General features: G+C 46.3%; 1 protein-coding gene across 2 annotated transcripts in view; it reads right to left on the bottom strand.

Annotated features, from left to right (window-relative positions):
* Nucleotides 1-20,569, bottom strand: part of CCDC34 (coiled-coil domain containing 34) — a 324,463-nt gene that overhangs the window by 13,151 nt on the left and 290,743 nt on the right. For both annotated transcript variants that reach the window (XM_086959480.1, XM_086959481.1), the window contains exon 6: nt 12,367-12,508. In XM_086959480.1, coding sequence (XP_086815606.1) covers nt 12,367-12,508 — 142 coding nt within the window. The remainder of the gene's footprint in view (nt 1-12,366; nt 12,509-20,569) is intronic.

Genomic DNA, 20,569 nt, shown 5'->3' with positions numbered 1-20,569 from the left:
CTTAAATGAGTTTTGAAAAGACAGTCTTTAGAGATTTTGCAGAAAAAGGTAATTACATAAGTCTATTTCTCTCCCAACACCAAGCAACTGGGGTAAGCACTCGCTACATTGGAGATTCTTGCGGCTAACGTATAAACAATTGATGATGGGTTTGCTGGATTCCTTACAACTTCCTTTTGTTGGCTGATTCTTTGATGCTTTGATGATTATTACGTTCATTTGTCATATGTCTATTATAGTAGATGTCAGTTCTTCTGGCAGAGACCCATTTCCCTAGTACGAGTCTTGCAAGGCTAGGCTAGTCTTCAGGGCCTTGTATTTTACAAAAGTGCAATGTGCTATTCACCATAGTCTGATAAGCATCCTTCTGAGGGATGAACATAGGCTAAACGAGTCTGCATTACATAAAAACATCTTATTTTCAACCATGCCTACTGCAACAAGTTCTTTCGTTTTTCAATCTAATTTTCAACTTTGCACACATCCTTCTAACTTTCTATATAAATCCTCGCAACCTGGTTGCTACAAAAACTCGGGAGGGGTGGTTTGCAATAATTATTAAACTTATCCTCGGGGAAGGAGGGATCTGATGGATACCAAACTGGGGGCATTTTGGGTAGATGGGGGTGTCTCGATCATTTCTTACAGCTTGGGGTACGGAGACAATTTTCAATGGGGATGGTCGCATCACCACAGACACATTTTTTTATCATAGGAGCCACTGACAAATAGTTCCCTGAGAGTGGGTCAAATTTAGGGAACCTTAGTCGTCTTACCTGTCCCTTTCCTATCGGCCAATTTAAATTTCATCCATATTTTAGTAGAAAAGGAGAGGTAGTAACGTGGTATCGATACAATTTTATTTAGGACAAATTTGTGCAAATACTTGTGGTATTTGGGGCCAATCAGGAGGTGCACCAGGTTCGCCAATTAGGTGCCAGTTGCTAGGAAGAGGGAAAGTGTGGAGGGGTGGAAGAGTGAGTGGGAGAGAGAGAGAGAGAGAGAGAGAGAGAGAGAGAGAGAGAGACAATAGGCCGAACAGTACACGTGTGACATAGAGAATGACCGTGTATTGTTTGGGCTATTCAGTGCGTTACCCAACGTTAGACGTTTCGGGTCTGTGTTAGGAGGTGGGAAGCATGCGGTTTTGGGACAGAAAAGCGTTAGATTTGGTAAAAAGGTCGTGAGAGCGTCCTTGTTGTGCCATTTTGTAGTGCTAGTCCGTCTTCATGCATCGGGCGTGACGTGGTTCCAGATCCCTTATGATACTCTAATCGGGATTCTAATGTAACCTGCAGAGGAAAAAGGGGGAGAAAAAGGGGAGGTAGGGGGACAACATTCGAACACATCAAATGTAAGGGCACGAAAATCCTTTACTTACCACATAATCGTACTTGTCTCTTCGGGGTATAATCCCTTAGGGTTCTGGTTTCTTAAAGTCATGGGGGCAGGCAATGTGATAGGTGGTTCATGGGGAGGTTCGAGGATGGCGTTAAGGATCGTGTGTAGTGAAAAACGCTAAAAAGAGGAATCAGAGGTGCCTAGCGCGAGGTACCCGGTTTCGTAGATGTATCCGGTCATCGGGGTCCCTAAATCATTCCCAAAGCTGTGATGTTCTTAAGGCATACCAGTTCTTCGTTCAACCCTGTACCTTAGTACCTTCGACCACCATATCCTTATAACAATTTATCAATCACACCATTTTACTTTACCCATTCTCTGAAGTCGAGGTCCTTCTTCGTAAGCAGCGTATCATACCTTCGTTTTGACCATCAACCCAGGGCCGAACAACCATTTCTCGGATAACCTTAAAAAGAGAGCAGAACAGTTGCGCACAGAAAAACCCTCCCACCGATACCCGTATTTACAAAAGTACGCGGAGCCTATCCATAGCTTCTAAGACTTTTATTTGTAGAGTTATTCAGTACGTAAAAGGTGAGAGCGCAATTCATATTTTGGCCTGACATGTCGTCGATGGAAACACATACAGTAGGGGGTTATTTTGTAGTACAAGAACATGTAAAAAGGTCTAATTAATTATTTGTAAGTAACCAAAAACATTTCATTGCGTGACGAAGGAATCAGGGGCATTTCAGTTCATAGATGGAAACACAGTCAAGCTCATCGTAATCACATTTCCTAAATGCAAACCGCGGGCGTGCATTATGAGCGACGTTATGTATCAGTTACAACAAATATCAAAAAATAAATTGTTCATTGAAATCAACATTTTTACAGAACCTCTTCTTAAATGTTTGCCAAGTGAACCCTCCTCCCTTTAACATCGAGTGCGCAATGGTTCATATATATATACATATATATCTTAGTACATCAAGTTTCATTAGCTAAGGGACACCACGAGGCACCCGTAAGTTCCATTGATACCAGCGCCATTTTGGACGAGGCCGGTTTAGTCCGGAAGTAGCATCAGGGGCAAAATATCCCCGACAATTGGCGGTTGGACCAGAGTCCCTTTCGGCAGTTCAAAAGAAAACTGTGCTAACAGAGGGGCTGGTGGTGCGGACCGTCAATCAAGAGAGGGAGGGGGTAAAGTCTCTCTTACCGGGTCATGTTGATGTTCAGCCGGAACTTGCTCGAGTTCGTTAGCCCATAATGTTCCTGGGTGGTTCAGACGGAAGCTGATGCAGACACGAGGGCACCGCCATCTTGTTGCTGTGCCGTGGTTATTTCATTTGAGATCAATGCAACTGTTCCTCACCGGAAGCCTGAAGGGGCCGAGGGCTCTTGGGACTTTGGTAGAATCTTCAAAGTCGAGGGGATGTTTGTCGATGGTGGGGGCTTGCGCCCAGGTGGACAAGCGCCCGAGTTGCAATTTCGGACAAAGTTACTCCAGCGGCCTAGACCCGCCTTTCAAGGGCCCAGACGCCATTTTGAGGCCCTGCAGCAACCTTTGCCGTATCCATCAGGAGCGGAGGAAAACTTCTTGTGATGGCGAAAAACAGAGCATCATGCGGTTGGAGCAGGACATTTTGGTTCGGGGCGCCAGGGTGCAGCAGTGGAGCCTTCATCTGGGGAGGTGAGGGAGGCTCACCGTGCCGTCTTCCTCTCCCGGTGCATCCTACGCCGTCTCTTGGAATCAGGGGCGCACATGATGACCACCCTACACCCCTGATTCCGACTCTTGGGGGACCACTGTACATCCGGTACTCCGGAAGTATGCCCATCGGACATTGTGTGTCCTGTACCATGCAGGTATACCAGCCGGGTCTTTGTATATCCTGTACTGAGAAAATATACGAGTCGGGCATTATATGTCCTGTGTTACGGAAATATACCAGCCGGACATTATATTTCCTGTGCAGCGTAGGTATATGGCCGTCGCCCGGCTGGAGGACATCGGCGTCGGGCCAGGGCAGGGAAGCCTCCTACCTGTGGAGGTGGAAGAGGCTCGTCCGCGTCGCCTCTTCCTCCCTGCCCACCCTGCATCCGTTCGATGGAGGAATTCGTGATGGCCGGACCAGGAGATATGAGGGAGGGGGTCATTTTCATCCGCCCCCTCCCTACTCGCGGCCCGGGGGACGCCATCCCTGGAAGGGCAATATGGGAAGACCATTTCATTGCCCGCTGTGTGGAGTCTCCAGTACCTTCTCGCCAGCGATCTCTTTTTGGCCCATGGTTGCTGGCAGGCCCCGCCCCACACGTGCTATGTGTTTCGGATGGGCGGGACCATCGAAAGGGCCATTACGTTTCGAGGACTTCCGGAGTGAGCATAACATGTTTTGTATTTTTCCTATTAGTCAAGTTTGCTTTTTTTAGAGAGTTCTACTAGTTATTCTATTTACTGTTGGTTGTGTGTTTTACCGTAATTAAATCCTAAGTTATATAATAGACGCTTGGCTTTCTTGAATCTTTTCTCTAACGGGGGGTTGTTTACACTGACCTGCAGTTATGTTTGTTTTTCAGAGTGGGGGAGCAACAGAGAGCAATCAGTCCCAGAACTCTAACATGTCGTTAAAATTGGTCTGACGAAATCTGTGCCACCGAGCATAATCGAACGGGGTGGTCCTGTCTGTTCTGTCTGCACTAGTCTGATTGGTTTTTATCTCACGTCTTTTTCCTTTCTGTCGGTCCGTCCTTTCTGTCACCCCTTCATTCTTACCTATGCTTTGCAGAGTCGGGCATTGGGCTTTCCAGTGTCCAAGATTTTTACAGAAAGCACATTGGTTTTGTTTTAAATCTGTCCGTCCTGTGCGTAATGTCGGGGGATTACCTTCAGGTCGTTGTGTTCCGGGGTTGGCTTGTCGGCACATCCCTTTACACCATTCGCTTTTCATGACTACTCCTCGGGACTGTGCCATCGCTGGCCCTTCCCTTTGCCTACTAGACGTTTGGGGGGTTGTCCGTCGTGTCCCTTCACCTTCTCCGAATTCGTCGCCTTCCCTTCGTCGTGCGGCTTCTTTGCGCCACATGCCGAGACTATCGAGCATGATAGGTGTTGTTTCATTCCTACGAAGGGCTATTTCTACTGTTTCTATTTTATCGAGATCAAAGGATCCTCTCAGTGGCCACTGTCTTTCTCGATCCCTTTTCGTATATTTATGCCACAGCTCACTATAGGCTATAGCAATTAATCCATGCTTCATGAACATGTCCTTATTAGGGGTGCCTTCCAGCGGAGCCGGATGGTTCATCTCTAATAAGCGGTCCGGGTAAAACAGGCTACTGACCAGTGGGGAGAAGACAGGCATGACGGATCACAATGGGATAATAGTCAGCACTACCTATCTTATCACTGCGCGCAAAGACTAGACAGAATATTTCTATTCTACGTTGTTTGCACGTAGTGAATACCTCATGAACCAATTCTGAGCAATCAATCAACGTTAGGTCAAAAATAAAAAATCAATATGGTCAATGGGGAGAATAAGTAGGCCCGCAAAGGTTCGCGTCACCTACCCTTTCACTATCTGCAAAGAGGGGACCTAATCTTCCCTGTTTTCAGACAGAGAATCTCCAGAAAACAATCTATAACAGTTAATCAATGTTTAGGGCGAAAATAAAAAATCAATATGGTCAATGGGGAGAATAAGTAGGCTCGCAAAGGTTCGCGTCACCTACCCTTTCACTATCTGCAAAGAGGGGACCTAATCTTCCCTGTTTGTAGACAGAGAATCTCCAGAAAACGATCTATAACAATTAATCAATGGGGGGGGGGGCAATTGTTCAATGGGGAGGGGGAAAATAGGTCCGACGGGTGCGTACCTATCCTTCGCTGTTTATAAAGGGAGAGCCTGTTGTTTCTCCGTTTGCAGACAGCGAATCTCCAATAAATTAACAAAGAGTAATACTAGTATTTTCACAACAATTATCAATTACTTCCAATTATCTATCACTATCGCAATTTCGTCGTGTTTACACGACCTTACCCGGACCGCATGGACAGTTTCTCGTCTTCCGAATCCAGCGCCCGATCGTCCTCTTCTCTTCGTACTTCTCGTGGCACTCCTGATGGTTCCCAGTCAGGACCGCAGATCACTCGAGAGAGGTCTGTTCGGAACCAGTGAAGTTCGGATGATCGGCTGTCAGACAAGGGTCTATCGGACAGGGTACCTTCCGATCGTTGCAGTCGTTCACTCTGTCGTCAGGACCTCTCCCACTGGATCCACGAGTCGCTGATGGGCCCCACGTTTGGGACGCCAATTGTTAAAAAGGGTTCCAAAGACAACCGGTAACCAAAGACCCTTTTATGTTGCCCGGCGGTATCGCCTCTATGACCCACCAATATTAATCAATGAAGAAGCAGGCGCTGGAGACTGGAAGTCGGGAAACGAGGATTTTATTCTCTCCGGAGGAGAACACATCAATTCAGACAGCAAGTATCGTCACGAGGTGCTCTAACCACATCTTTGAGGCCGGGCCTCTTATACTAGAGTTTACAACCTTTATTGCACATAACACATTCTCGTAATATTTTAATACTTGAAAGAACATCTTCGGAATCTCCCCTTCAGACCCGTTCCCACATACATTTACAGTTGGATTCCCCACCCCGGTCACAACAGGTGATGGTTGTCGCACAGCAGGGCATTCCGCCGATTCACGGAATGCATGGGGTTGATCGGATCTCATGGGGTGGGGGCTTTGATCGGTTCGGGGGTCTTTTGATGGGGAGGGGAAGCTTCCTACTGTACGGGGTAATAAACAGTATCCGCAGGGTCAGGTGGCAGCCTGGGAACGAGGAAGACAAACGGGGACACAGGAAAAGGGGGTTTGCATCAAAAGGGTTTGAGGCCATGAAAGGAATGAAGGGAGGTGTCGCGCTGGGAACAGGATGGGATTCCGTGGTGAAGCTGCGCTGAAGAGGGGTTTATGACCCAAGGCATGAGAGAGCGGGGGGGTTGTCAGCGTGCGGGGGAATGCTTGCGAGGTTAAGAGAGAGAGAGACGCGCTGGCTATCAGCAAGGGGCAGGGAGGCCATGGCATTCAAAATGGCTGCCGCTTACGCGCATGAATGGGCCTGGAAAGGGGCAAGATGGCGCAGATAATGTTCACCAAGTTTGTATTTATTTTCTACAATCTCCCTAACTGGCATTAAGGTCACTTCTTATGCTGATGATATCCAGCTTCTGTTTTCATTTGATAACATCTACCCTTCTACTTTTGACCCCTTAAAAAACTGCCTCCGTACAATTGCCCATTGGATGGACAATAACTTTCTAAGGCTGAATGCAGGTAAAACGGAGGTTCTCTTTTTCCGTCAGCCTGCTCCTCTTGACCCTAACATCTGGTGGCCCCTTGATTTAAGTGCCCCCCCTCCCTAAAGATTCCGTGAAGAACCTCGGAGTTAAATGGGACTCCAACCTCACTTTTTATCAGCAAGTCCATACAGTTTCTGCTGCTTGCCTAGCCAAGATCAGAATGATAAAAAAGTTCATCCACTTTCTACCCAGTAATACCAGGAAGACCATTGTGCAGGCGTTGATCACCTCGCATCTAGACTACGCCAATGGCCTCTACACTGGACTGTCTGTTGGGCTCTGTCATCGCCTTCAGACGGTCCAGAATGCGGCGGTGCGTCTAGTTGCAGGCATCCCTCTTCGTGAGCATATTGCTCCCCATCGTCGCAATCTCCACTGGTTACCATTGCACAAAAGGGCAGAATTCAAAGCTTTGGTACTGGCTCATCAGGCCATGCAAGGCAAAGGCTCTGCCTATTTGTCCACCTGCCTGATCCCCTATACTAACATCAGGACCTTACGCTCTTCATCTAAAAACCTCCTTACAGTCCCTAGATTCAGGAAATCCCGCTCAGGTGGGAAAACTTTTCCGGTGCCGACTGCGGCCCTCTGGAATAAACTTCCTAACGCCATTCGGTTGATCAAGGATGAGCAACCTTTCCGAAGAGCTCTCAAAACTTATCTGTTCTGTTGATCGACCTCCGCCTAATTCACCTCTTTAGGCTGAACATAGTCACAAAGGAGCGCCGGGACACCCCGTTGGGGTAGCTGTGCGCGATATCAAAACACACTAAATAAATAAGGAACTAAGGGGGGTTGGTTGTGGGGGGGGGGGCGCACTGGGGCAGCTCTAGATCAGATGATGTGCTTCGGACATGCACGAGTTGAAGTTGCTGCTGGCGATGGGTGTTTTTGCTAAGAGAAACAGTATGAGTTGTTTCCAACCCACTGGCCTCCTGGACATCCATAAAAAGGTTGTCCTCATCATAGTGTAGGGGTAAGTCATCTCCATCAACTCAGTCATTATATACGAAGGCAAGTAGACTTTGGTCGGAGTCAGAAGTGAAAAGTTGTTAGAATGCTGGATGGCAGTTCCGTGGTGTGGGCATCTAAATCAGACTATTCAGGACCGGGTGAGAAGCGGTGGATGCTGGACACTTCCTCTGGTGAGGCAGAAATGAGTTTAATATAGAGTTGGTTACGATTGTAAGTACAGAATCCTTCTCTAGCGCCAGAAGGGACAGGTGTGGATTCTGATGCAAGAAAGGAAGTCAGCACCTAAGTCAATGTGGAAACCGCAACTGATTCAGGAGGCACAGACAGAGGGTATACAAGGTGGTTATAACCAGACTCAAGGCCTCCATGGATCCTTAGGACTCAAAGGCACACCACAGGGAGTTAGAAGAATGCCCTAAATACGCAACATGACCTTTCAAAGCCTTAATCTGGCCAAGGAAACTCAAGATGCATTGGTGGGGGACTGGGAGTGAAACCAAAAGACACCCTGACGTCTCTATGACTTCTCTGGTAGAGAGTTGCAGGACTGGGGTGAATTCCGGCTTAGCCTTCTGGTGCTTACGCTTTTATTGTGTTCTATTGGCAGAGTTAGACTGCAACAAGGATCTGTCGCAAGAATGGCCTAAGAACGAGAGCAGGTCTTCACCCTGAACTTTAAGGGGAGCAGGAATTGTGCGACTTCTTATGCTGTTCGGTGATGTGTAGCTTCACTTCACAATCCCGGATCGCTTTTAGATTCATGAGGGCATACTCTTCACATGACTTGGAGATGTGCCCTAAACACCAGACACATACCTAAAGTAGGTCTGTCACAGACATTTGCTTGCAACTGTCCAGAGAAGGCTTAAACCTTTAATTTTTTAAGGGGATGTGTTACCTTGCACACTGGTTATGACAAATCGTACAGAATAAAATTAGTCAACCAACGAGGAAAAAGTGGGTGTATACCAGTGTCGCCCCACTGCTCTCAGAGCAGACAAAGAAAATTATAATAACCTTCTTATTATCATTTTATTTTTCCCTACGGGCTATGTTAGGGTGAGACTGGGGTCACAGGGGGAGGAGTGGTGGGCATACTCTAAGTGAACATGATGGTTTGGCCGGCCGTCTTGGGACAGCCAAACAGTCATGCGCACTCTGCATGTTCCTCTCCAGGCTGTAAAACACAGCTTGGAGGGGAACCACAGCGCTCAGGTCAATTCCAACGATGCACTGCAGCACTGTGATTTGCTTAAGGTAACCTTTGTGCTTTGGGGACCGAAGCGGAGGAGAAGGCGGCCATGAGACGGGGCCAAAGCTGAGGAGAGACGGCGGCCGGTGAAACTGTGGGGTGTTTTTGCCCACCCCTGCTTCACCACCCCCATTCCCTGCCAGCCGCCACTACTGTAAGCTCCAGGTCCACATATGAAGCGCAGAAGGGAAGGAACAGATGTTGGCAAACAGAAGTGGTGCTTATATACGCCTCTTTTTTGTCACTTCTGGGACAGAACAAAGTCAATACGGTACCGCATGGGGCAGCAATGCTGTTTTAAATATTGGCACCTGAGGTTAGTAGTAGCCAACAGAAAAGTTTAGCAAGAACAAAACAATTAGAGCAAGAAAAACAATGATAGTTTAGCAAGTCGAACCACTTATGCAGGGCTAAATTAACAGTTTTAGGCATTACTGGTAGCAAATTATATTTAGGCTGCTTACATTAGTACACAACTTTCTGAAGTGCATACATGAAGTGCCGAATTCATTAGTAAAATGAAAGTCGCTCTGATGGCCAAGAGGGAACTTGGCCAGAGACTTGCTGGGACAGAACTGCCCACCCGTAAATCTGAAGTAAATGTTGGCAGACAATAATTGCCTTAAAAAATGATGGCAATTATTTACTAAGCTTTCCCGCTAAACAGAACTAAGACAGCAATCTGAGAGCACAATACAGAAAGGGAAGCCGCGAGGCCATCGGGCCTTACTTTCCATAAAGGAACAGTTGGCTAGCTTACTTATTAAGGAGGGCGGGGCGGGGTCTAGGAAGGCCCACTAGAGACAACGCAAGGTCAGTGCGTGGCTTTAAGGTTGAGTAAGCAGTGAAGGTGCCAAGTTGTTGTGTATTGGGGGGCCCGAGCGTAGTTCTACCCGCAGCTGTCTACTCCCGGAGCACGGAACAAGGAGGGTTCCAATTGCACTTTACTGCGAAACACGGGTACCGAAGTCTGGTACCGGTTGACAGTTTCTGTAATAACGTACAAAAGGGGGTGGTAATGGACGGAGCATCCGAACCAATCAAACACCTACACCCAGTCAAAAGATCTGGGTTTAATCCATCACCGCTATTTAGCCCACTCTGCCACCTCAGTTCAGACATGGCTATATGCAAATCAGTCTGACCCTGTGCCTCATGGGAACAGTCCAGCCCGAATTGCCAAGCCATGCCTTCCCTGGACCGGAAACAAGCTTCCGAGGACCGGTTTCTGGCATTCCAGCCGTCTTCAGCCCGGCTTGCTTGAATCCAGTGGCAAAGTGAGCAAGGGACTCACGTCTGAGCATACCCTGCCACACTTATGGCGGCCAAAAGCGGTACAAAAGGGGGTGGTAATGGACGGAGCATCTGAATCAATCAAATACTCACACCCAGTCAAAAGATCTGGGTTTAATCCATCACCGTTCTTGAGCCCACTCTGCCACCCCAGTTCAGACATGGCTATATACAAATCAGTCTGACCCTGTGCCTCATGGGAACAGTCCAGCTCGAACTGCCAAGCCATGTCTTCCGTGGACCGGAAACAAGCTTCCGAGGACCGGTTTCTGGCATTCCAGCCGTCTTCAGCCCGGCTTGCTTGAATCCAGTGGCAAAGTGAGCAAGGGACTCACATCTGAGCATACCCTGCCACACTTATGGCGGCCAAAAGCGGTACAAAAGGGGGTGGTAATGGACGGAGCATCTGAACCAATCAAACACTCACACCCAGTCAAAAGATCTGGGTTTAATCCATCACCGTTATTTAGCCCACTCTGCCACCCCAGTTCAGACATGGCTATATGCAAATCAGTCTGACACTGTGCCTCATGGGAACAGTCCAGCCCGAACTGCCAAGCCATGCCTTCCCTGGACCGGAAACAAGCTTCCGAGGACCGGTTTCTGGCATATAGCCAGTGTTTAACCCAGGGTGGTGTGGAGTGCAAAAAACAATGGATTTAGGCCAAGATCCTTGTACTGGGGTGAATGTATGACATTGTTCTACATTCTGTCCATCAACTGTGTTTTTTGCAATTTTCACTCCGAGTGTGCTGGGTATACTCAGACGTGAGTCCCAGGCTCTCCACACCACTGGAGCCAAGCTATCCAGGCTGATGAAGGCTGATAGCCAGAAACCAGTCCTTGGATGCTTGATTCCGGTCTGGGAAAGACATGGCTTGGTAGTTCGGACTGGACTGTTCCCATGAGGCACAGGGTCAGAGCTGATTTGCATATAGCGAGTGTTTAACCCAGGATGGTGTGGAGTGCAAAAAACCGATGGATTTAGGCCCAGATCCTTGTCCTGCGGTGAATGTATGACATTGTTCTACATTCTGTCCATCAACTGTTTTTTGCAATTTTAACCCCAAGTGTGCTGGGTATACTCAGACGTGAGTCCCAGGCTCTCCACACCACTGGAGTCAAGCTATCCAGGCTGATGAAGGCTGATAGCCAGAAACCAGTCCTTGGATGCTTGATTCCGGTCTGGGAAAGACATGGCTTGGTAGTTCGGACTGGACTGTTCCTATGAGGCACAGGGTCAGAGCTGATTTTCATATAGCCAGTGTTTAACCCAGGGTAGTGTGGGGTGCAAAAAAGATGGATTTAGGCCCAGATCCTTGTACTGGGGTGAATGTATGACATTGTTCTACATTCTGTCCATCAACTGTGTTGTTTGCAATTTTCACCCCGAGTGCGGGTATACTCAGACGTGAGTCCCAGGCTCTCCACACCACTGGAGTCAAGCTATCCAGGCTGATGAAGGCTGATAGCCAGAAACCGGTCCTTGGATGCTTGATTCCGTTCTGGGAAAGACATGGCTTGGTAGTTCGGACTGGACTGTTCCCATGAGGCACAGGGTCAAGGCTGATTTGCATATAGCCAGTGTTTAACCCAGGGTGGTGTGGAGTGCAAAAAAAACGATGGATTTAGGCCCAGATCCTTGTACTGGGGTGAATGTATGACATTGTTCTACATTCTGTCCATCAACTGTGTTTTTTGCAAGTTTTTGTAATAAGGCAATTCTACACTTGACAAGCATATAAATGGTACAATGAGTGTTTGTCCTATATTTCGCACGACCGTCCTAGCTCAGCTGCACACATGTCTTTCTTATGGCACCATATTGTAGCATACAATAATAGTAGGCACGTATGGGCCTGGAAAAACGCGTGCAGACAGACAGACGTTCATTTATTTTAGTCGTGCATCGTAACCGAACTTTTACCTCTTTAAACCACGGTGATCAGCTGGGACTTTCGCGGGTGCGGGGTTATTTAGTGCATCACAGCAAACCCTTTCAATATTCAAGCCACCATTTGATACCAACAATAAACGCGCGCATACAGTCGACGCAGTGTGCGTGCTGCGTGCATAACCCACCAGACACACGAGTAAAAAAATCGTACCCACGCTGTCAGTACTAACCTGTAAGCTTTCCGTTTGCGTATCCGTAGCTATTTAAAACTGGGCGGGGTTTACTCTTGGCGTTCTCCAGCCACTCCTCAAACGTCAGCTTGGATTTCTCTTTTTTCTGATTAAGCTCTGCTCGCCGTTTCTCCTCTTCTTCCTAAATAATTGTAAGTAGACAAGTCAGTTAGCTGTCAGAACCAGCCGCCCGTTTCAGGAATAAATGTACAATCCGGCTTTAAGACGTTTGTCAGAGCACTGCCACTGCATCAGTATTTCACTCATGAAAAGCAGGCACGCGCACATTCATCACTTTAAATGTCATTGACTGGCCTGCAGGAGACACCTTAGCACATTGTGTATTCACTAATGGATTGCAAACAGGCGACAGGGGCCTGCTTTCCATCAGCTTGCACGTCTAAAAACAGCCTGTCACTTCAGTCTGAAACATTCAGATGCACTCTGTAACAGCTAGATGTGACCCCGACACACCACAGACATATAACAAATGTAAACACGCATAAATATTTAAAGCTGTACACATTATAAAAGCATATTTTCTGCTCTGGCCTGGCCCCTGCCCAGGGTTTCCTCTTGCCACAGAACATCTGCCACATTTCTACATAAATCTGCTTCAGTATACAGGATGAAAGTGAACAACTACTTCCATGATTACAGAGGTTCTCTCGCTCGCCCTCTTTCACAGTTGGGTTGGGAGCCTGCCGTAAACTAGGCCAGGCAGAAATGGAGTTTGGAAACCTGTGGCTATAATATGCTGCCCTGGGAGCCTCCCGCGTGCGCATGGGCCTCTGTGTGCCTGGTCCTTCCATGCCTCCTCCCTCCGTCATGTGAGCAGCAGTGGTTTCAGTCCACAGGACAGCATCGAGTACTAATGAGGACTGGGCACAGGGCCAGCAAGATTAAGGAACATCGAATAGCAATGAAGGCAATAGGTGTCTTGGGAGTGTTTCCGGGAGGAGCACAATGCAGGAGGGTAGAGCACTGGTTCTACCAGGACTGAATCAAAGATAATGGCTGGCAGAAAGAAGCCTTTTGGCTGAAGAAAGGGACCAGGTAGATGTGAATGTGAAAGTGTGCCTGAAACCAATGCATGTCTGTGGGTCGCTCACTTGTCCCTGGGGGTCCACCTCCAAAAAGGCATTTTATCCTAGCAACTTGTTTCTAGTGCACGCCTGGTGATCGCTTCCCCGCCCCTCTGGGGTAAATATGTTGATCTTCTGATGTTACTAGATGGGTCCAGTGTAGGTTTCTCCTCTGCCGCTCCTCGGCGCACTGTGTAGACCTTGTCAATCAGGCACAATTAATGAAAAATGCATTGGCTCTGCACTAGCTCCTCCCACACTTGCTCCAACTACAAGAACTGGTGTAGCAAACTAATTCACAACCAGGAAAAACGCATACAGTACCCACCTGTGCAATCTGTCCCATTCCGTCCAACAAAGCCAAGAACCTGGGGGTCATTTTTGATGACCAGCTTAATTTTGCGGCCCAGATCAACAGTGTACTGAGGCTTCTGAGGAAGATCTTTCCTTTCATCCCCAAGGAATTGAGGAAATCAGTGGAAGTGGCCCTCATCCTCTCGCAGTAAGATTATTGCAATGTACTTTTCATAGACATTGATAAAAGGCAGAGGGCAAAACTACAATCAATACAAAATGCTGCTGCTCGTTTATTGCTAAATATTCCTAGGAGCCACTCTACTTCAGCTGCCATCAGTTAATTACATTGGGTCCCGATTCAGCAAAGGACAGAGTTTAAAGCCTTATGCTTGGTCCATAAGGCATTATATGGCGGAGGGACAGCTGATTTCCACACATTTTTCTCCTGGTACATCCCCACCAGAAACCTCAGATCCTTCAGACGTGGGTTTCATCTGTATCTCCAAAATTCATAGACTCAGATGGGGAGGTGGGAGCCTATCACACTGTGCAGTCAAACTGTGGAACCAGCTGCCCATCACCATGAGATTACTGTCGAATAGGCTTCTTTTTAGGAAAGCGCTAAAAACTTGGTTGTTTCCAGTGATCTAAGGTCAGGTATAGTGGCAGAAGCAATTGTTAATAAGCCTTGGCAATGCCAATAGGACAGGCTTATGAATTTAAGTGACTTTTGTGTCATTGATGGGTTTAGGCATCAACAGATCTTCATACACACACTATCACTCATGCACCCATTCATCAATTCACTGACTCATTCTTGCATTCACTCTAACACAACCACAATAAAGAACACAAAATCAACAACATATGGAAGATAAAAGAATACAAGTAGAAAAAGGAAAACATGCTGCCAACTATACAAGGAGGACATATGCTTATAATAACAAAACAAAACATAGCAGTAAGTGTCTGTCCTGTAAAGGTACAGTAAATAGTCGATCATTGTGTTACAAGTCTGAAGCGTGGTTGCCACAATTAGAAACAACTAGTTGGTAATCTTTGAATGGTAAAACATTGATACACTATGGACAAACCCATTACCCAATGGTCTAGTGGTTTAGAGCAAGTGGTGATGTGGTGCACTGCAGATATAATAGACAGCACACAACCAAACCATCAGCACTGCCTAGAAAGCTGCAGTATCCTTTTAGGAAACAGTAGAATAAAAGAGAAGCAAAGAAAAAAAGGGAACTGTAAAAGATGAAACACTCTAAACTAAAGGACTGGGCAATCTGCTTTTACACTGAAGTGCACTCATTTTCAAGTGGATGTACACATGTGATCTGAAAATACTGTCATTCACTTGGCAAGAGAGGCAATCACTGATGACGTCGCTCCTCAATTGTGGAACTCCCTCCCCATGGAGATTAAAACTCTCCCTGCCATCGACTCTTTTAAGAAAGCCCTAAAAACTTTTCTCTTTAAGAAGGCTTACTCATGATTAAATATCACTAGGTAAGGTCTTAAGTTGCTGTATTTAATCTAGGCGCCTTGACGCCCACTGGGCTAAGTCTGCGCGATACAAGATTCCCCTCATTCATTCATTCATTCATGCAGATTGAACTATTAACCTATGCAGTTGCCTGTCATGGATTAAAGCAAAGTATAAATGGTACACACGCAGACCAATGGCGCAATAGAGCTTACCCAAAGACCATCTATGTTTCTATATGGATATATATTTGTTTACATATATAAATGCATCTATTATTTAATTATATCTTTATTATAGTATCCTGGCAGACAGCTAAAAAAAGTTTCCATCAAGAATTATGACAGTGCAAATATTCTCCCTCCAAAATCTGTCAGAGGTAGTAACCAACACCAAAGGTATTCCATACAAAAGTAATCTGTGACATTTCATGTAACAAAATATCTACTTGTAGGCTTTATTACAGAGAAATGTCAATCTACCTCTAAATGGCTATTGATTTTACCCTATGTTTTTTACAATCAAGATGTGAGGTCTGTGGCCTTTATCATAACATTTCACTAAAAACAATAGCTGACCTGTCACCATAACCAACTCAGACTTACTGAGTTGAGTCATAAGCCTATCCACAAAGCAACAATCAGGTATACCATAATAGAATTACAAATATGTACAAAATACAGTTGGCAAAATATATAAAATACCTACTAATAGAGCTCAATAGTGATTAACAGAGTGCAATTCGTCTATTTCCATGGTTTGTTCAGGAGGGTCATCAAAATCCTAGCCTATTATAGTAATCTGTGTGATTCCATGTAACAATTCCTGTCTATAAGGTCAGCATAATGTAATAAGAATACACCTTTAAAAGCCTATTGCATTTAATTCAATGCTTTTCACAATAATTAAGTAAGGCCTACTTGCTTTTTCGTGGCTTTTCATTATAAAAAGAATACATCTAAGGAATCTGGCATTGCTTTTCCCAGTGAACTGATGAAGCCTCTTGCCAATGGATTGATAGTATATACAACAACCTACTGACATGCCCATATACTGGCAACTACCAGGCATACATTTATAAAACTAAAAACATGTACTAAATTACAGTTGACAAAACAATATACATTGCAATCCCTCTCAATAGGGCCTATCAAGAATCTTCAATGAAATTCTACTTCTGGTGTTTGTCAGAGTGGGTGACCAACACAAAACGCCTTGCCTACTATGGTAATCTGTGAGATTACAAGTAATCAAATACTTATTCACAGCCTGTAACATAAGGTGATAGCATTCCACTGGTATGCCCCCTATTGGCTTCGCCATATGTTTTTCACAATAAATAAGCCTGGCCTACTGCCTTTGTGGTAATTTTTCAAAATAAACAGGTTAGACCTAAGGCATCAGGATAACATTGACCTACACACCAATCAAGCCTATGGCTATTAACATTGGTGTGTCACCATAACCAGTTACGGAGGGTACTGCGCCTAAGCTTTCCCACAAGGCAATCTTTTATGCATACAGTCATACAATTGCAAATATTTACAAAATTACAGTTGACAAAGCAAAATACTAGCTCCAAAGTGTGTTTAGCAAAGATTCTCACATTGCAAATCTTCTATACTTATGGTTTGTCGTAGGGGGTAACCAACACTAACCCTCTTGCCTACTAAAGTAATCTAAGAGGCTCCATGTAACAAACCCTATCTGCAGGCTTTAGTTCAGAGAAATAACATTCCACCCTTAAATGCCTATTAGCTTTAACATTTGCTTTTCACAGTCTGTAGAGCAGGCCTGGTGCCTTTATCGTAACGTTTCATCATAAACAATCAGGCATATAGCCTTTATGATTATTTTGTCACCATAATCAATTCAAGACCATTGTACAGAGTGTAATTTTCAACATGGCAACCATTCGACAGTAATGAAAGTAAAAATGCATTCAAAATTACATTTGGAAAAGGTAAATACTATCTCTCCTAAGAGAGCCAGACAAGGACTATTGTACTCCACATCTTCTACCCTCACATTTAGTTTGGGGAGATCACCAACACCAAAACATTTGCATACTAGAGTAATCTGTGAAATACCTAACTACAGGCCTTAACACAGTGTAATAACAATCCATCCTTAAAAGCCTATTGTTTTTAACACATGCTTAAGTTAATGCCCTCCTCCCATCTGTGCTGCTGCCAGAGAAAAACAAACACCATATATCTAGTTATCTAAGGCCGTTTAATAGTGCTACAATGTATTGTACGTGTCCCTGAAAGTTCATAATAATATTTAGATGACATAAGGTTTCTAATGTACATATACGTTGAAAAGAGGCAACCAAATTATAAGTATAAGCAGTTTAAGTACAACAATTGCAATGTGTAAACAACTGTTGTAAGAGGTCTGTCTCTTTATCTTTGTCGACGACGTTTTGACCTGATTGGGATCTCCGGTCTTTTCAGGTCTGTTCAATGTGGGGCACCTATTAGATGTGATAAGTGTATTTAAGCATGTGGGCCATCAAAAGTGTAAGGACCCAGTTGGTAACGCCGGTTATCAGCGTGACACTTTACCTGCCTGCCTGGAGTTTGAGCCCTTTTCCTTTCCTGGGCTGCTGCTTTGCTGCTGTCTCCCCACTCTCCCCCCGCCGCCGCAAGTTATTTCCATCTTGTTGCGGCCGCTGTGCGGGGGAGGCTCTTTGACTCCGGGGACAGCTAGGACTGCAGGTTCCAGCCTGCAGTGCGGCCGGAAGCCGCCACCCGCAGAAACGCGCTAGGAGGCGCAATAAAGACAGACTCTTTCCCGGTGGAGCGGGGACCCAGTTGGTAACGCCGGTTATCAGCGTGACACTTTACCTGCCTGGAGTTTGAGCCCTTTTCCTTTCCTGGGCTGCTGCTTTGCTGCTGTCTCCCCACTCTCCCCCCGCCGCCGCAAGTTATTTCCATCTTCTTGCGGCCGCTGTGCGTGAGAGGCTCTTTGACTCCGGGGACAGCTAGGACTGCAGGTTCCAGCCGGCAGTGCGGCTGGAAGCCGCCACCCGCAGAAACGCGCCAGGAGGCGCCATAAAGACAGACTCTTTCCCCGTGTCGCAGGAGCGCGCGGGAGCGTCGCCGGGCTAAGTCAGGGCAAAGGGCGGGCCGTCTATGGCCGTCAGGGGACAGAAGTGGACGGGACGGGCCACCCCCCTTTCATCCACTGAAACTCACCAAGGTACTGTTCCATTTGGATTACAACTTTCTTGCATATAGTGTCATAGCAACGCAGTGTGAGACCCTGTGGTGGGGCGTTTGACTGTTAGATATATTATACCAGCTACTGACCCTGTAACATTCCACTGCAAAAATGAACAAACGGGGAAATAAAACTATAACCCCTGCGACACGATCACACACCAAGCTGTTGGCAGCCGATTCACAACCTCTACCAACTTTGACAGCTATTGATAAAATGCTGCAACAGACTATTGGTGTTCTGGTCAATGCTATCGAGAATACAGAGAGAAGGTTATCGATAACCCCAACACTAGGTGTGCTAAACTCGGGAAGAGACATCTCAGCTACCACGACGGATGTATTGGACGCTAGTTCGTTTTTGGCGCCATCATACCCAGACTTGCCCTGCAGTCAGACGCCCGTTGAGACTCCCATAGACGTGCAGGAGCACCCAATCGTCCTGTCGCCCACTTCCCCGGATAAAAGGACAACAGCACGTAAACCATGCATGAGGAAGAAAAAGAAAGGAATTATCCCAAATAAACTGGGTAACAATAAATTGCCTAACCATGACTTGGTGACACCGATCAGAAGTACAACTGCTCCAACGCTAGGAATTCCATGCTGGGTCACAAACATGGTTGCCGATTTACAAGCATCCTTGGAGAGGACTATTGTTGCCCAACTTAAGCCTCTGGTTTCAAAACTTGATAAACTCATTGCTGCTACAAATACAAAGGGGGGAGGGAAAAATGAGCCAGCCAAACAAGCGAGAAACTCTGTACCCCATGTCATAGATACCCCACATCAAAATGTTCCAAGAATCGGAGTAGTGGAAAATAAAAACGCCTTGGCACAGACTAATAATACTGCAGCTACACCAACTTCCCAAAAGCCCACACATGTACCACTTCAACACCTCCCAAGGACCAGCGCTCAGAAGGAGATCTGTCAAGCAGTAGGGAACTTGAAAAATGTCACAGCGAAAGTCGTGCCAAAGACAAAAGAGGGCGATTAGGGGACTAACAACTCTAGCTCGCCACCGAAACAAAGCCAAACCTCAAGAACCTTTTCTCGACAGCCACCTACAATTAACCTACCTCCCGAAGCCCAATCCTATGTGGTGGCACTCGCAGGAGTACCTCCGTTAACTGAGGGGAAAAGAGAAAGGGAGTCTGAGCTGAAAAATAAGTGCATTCAGTGGCTTAGTGTAAATAGACCCCTCCCGAGGAATGTCTCAGGGGAAATCCTGTCAGCCAGAAGAGTGGGCTGGATTGGGAGGAGCCCTAAGACAGTAGCTGGCGACGTGATAATTTGAATTTTAGGGACGTTTCTGCTGTTGGGTATATTTGTAATGCCCCTCACTATAGTTCAAATACCCAAATATGTCCTCTGCACCTCTCGTACTTTTATTCCACTCCTTGCCTGGAACCATGCCACCCAAGATTCACATATAATAACAGGGGGGGGTTTCCCATGCCACATAGAACTTTAAACGGGGGGTATTTAGGGAGTGCATGCCTTCCTATGGTTCACTACTCCCAATACAGCCAGGCTGGAATAGGTTCATTGTGCTGGAAGATGTAGACTGACTTAGTCAAGGAGGAATACCACCCCTAGAAGTCACAAATGTAGTACTCAGAAGCTCAGGGGCACCAGAGGAAAATATTCTGCCACAAACACAGAAGGAGGTTCTAAACACCCTCAACATAGAAAGGAAAAGGATTAGCAATAGGGGGCCCAGGGTAATCGAAGGGCCTGAAAACACAGAAGAAGGATGCCTTAAATTGGTCTCCTGGAATATAGCCGGGATAAAAAACAAGCTGCTTACTCCCGAGTGGGCCACCTTTATAGCAGCATATGACTTCTGCCTGATGCAAGAGACCTGGGCACTAGAAGAGAGCACGAGTGCGACCTTTGCAACATTTGACACCTTGGCAGTATCCACAGGTAGAGGGCGCCCGTCGGGCGGGCTATCAATTTGGATAGGAACTCACCTAGGAATTAAAGCAACCAAAATTCAAACAAATTCCCTGGACATCCAGTGTGTCTTAATAGAACCCCCAAGCCAAACCAGAGTAGCAATAATAAACACCTATTCGAGTCCATCTAGGAATGGC

Source organism: Lissotriton vulgaris, chromosome 2_2 (genome assembly GCF_964263255.1).
Source record: "Lissotriton vulgaris chromosome 2_2, aLisVul1.2, whole genome shotgun sequence".
Classification (NCBI taxonomy): Eukaryota; Metazoa; Chordata; class Amphibia; order Caudata; family Salamandridae; genus Lissotriton; species Lissotriton vulgaris.
Note: the sequence above shows the minus strand (reverse complement) of the source record. Positions and strands in the feature narration are given on the sequence as shown.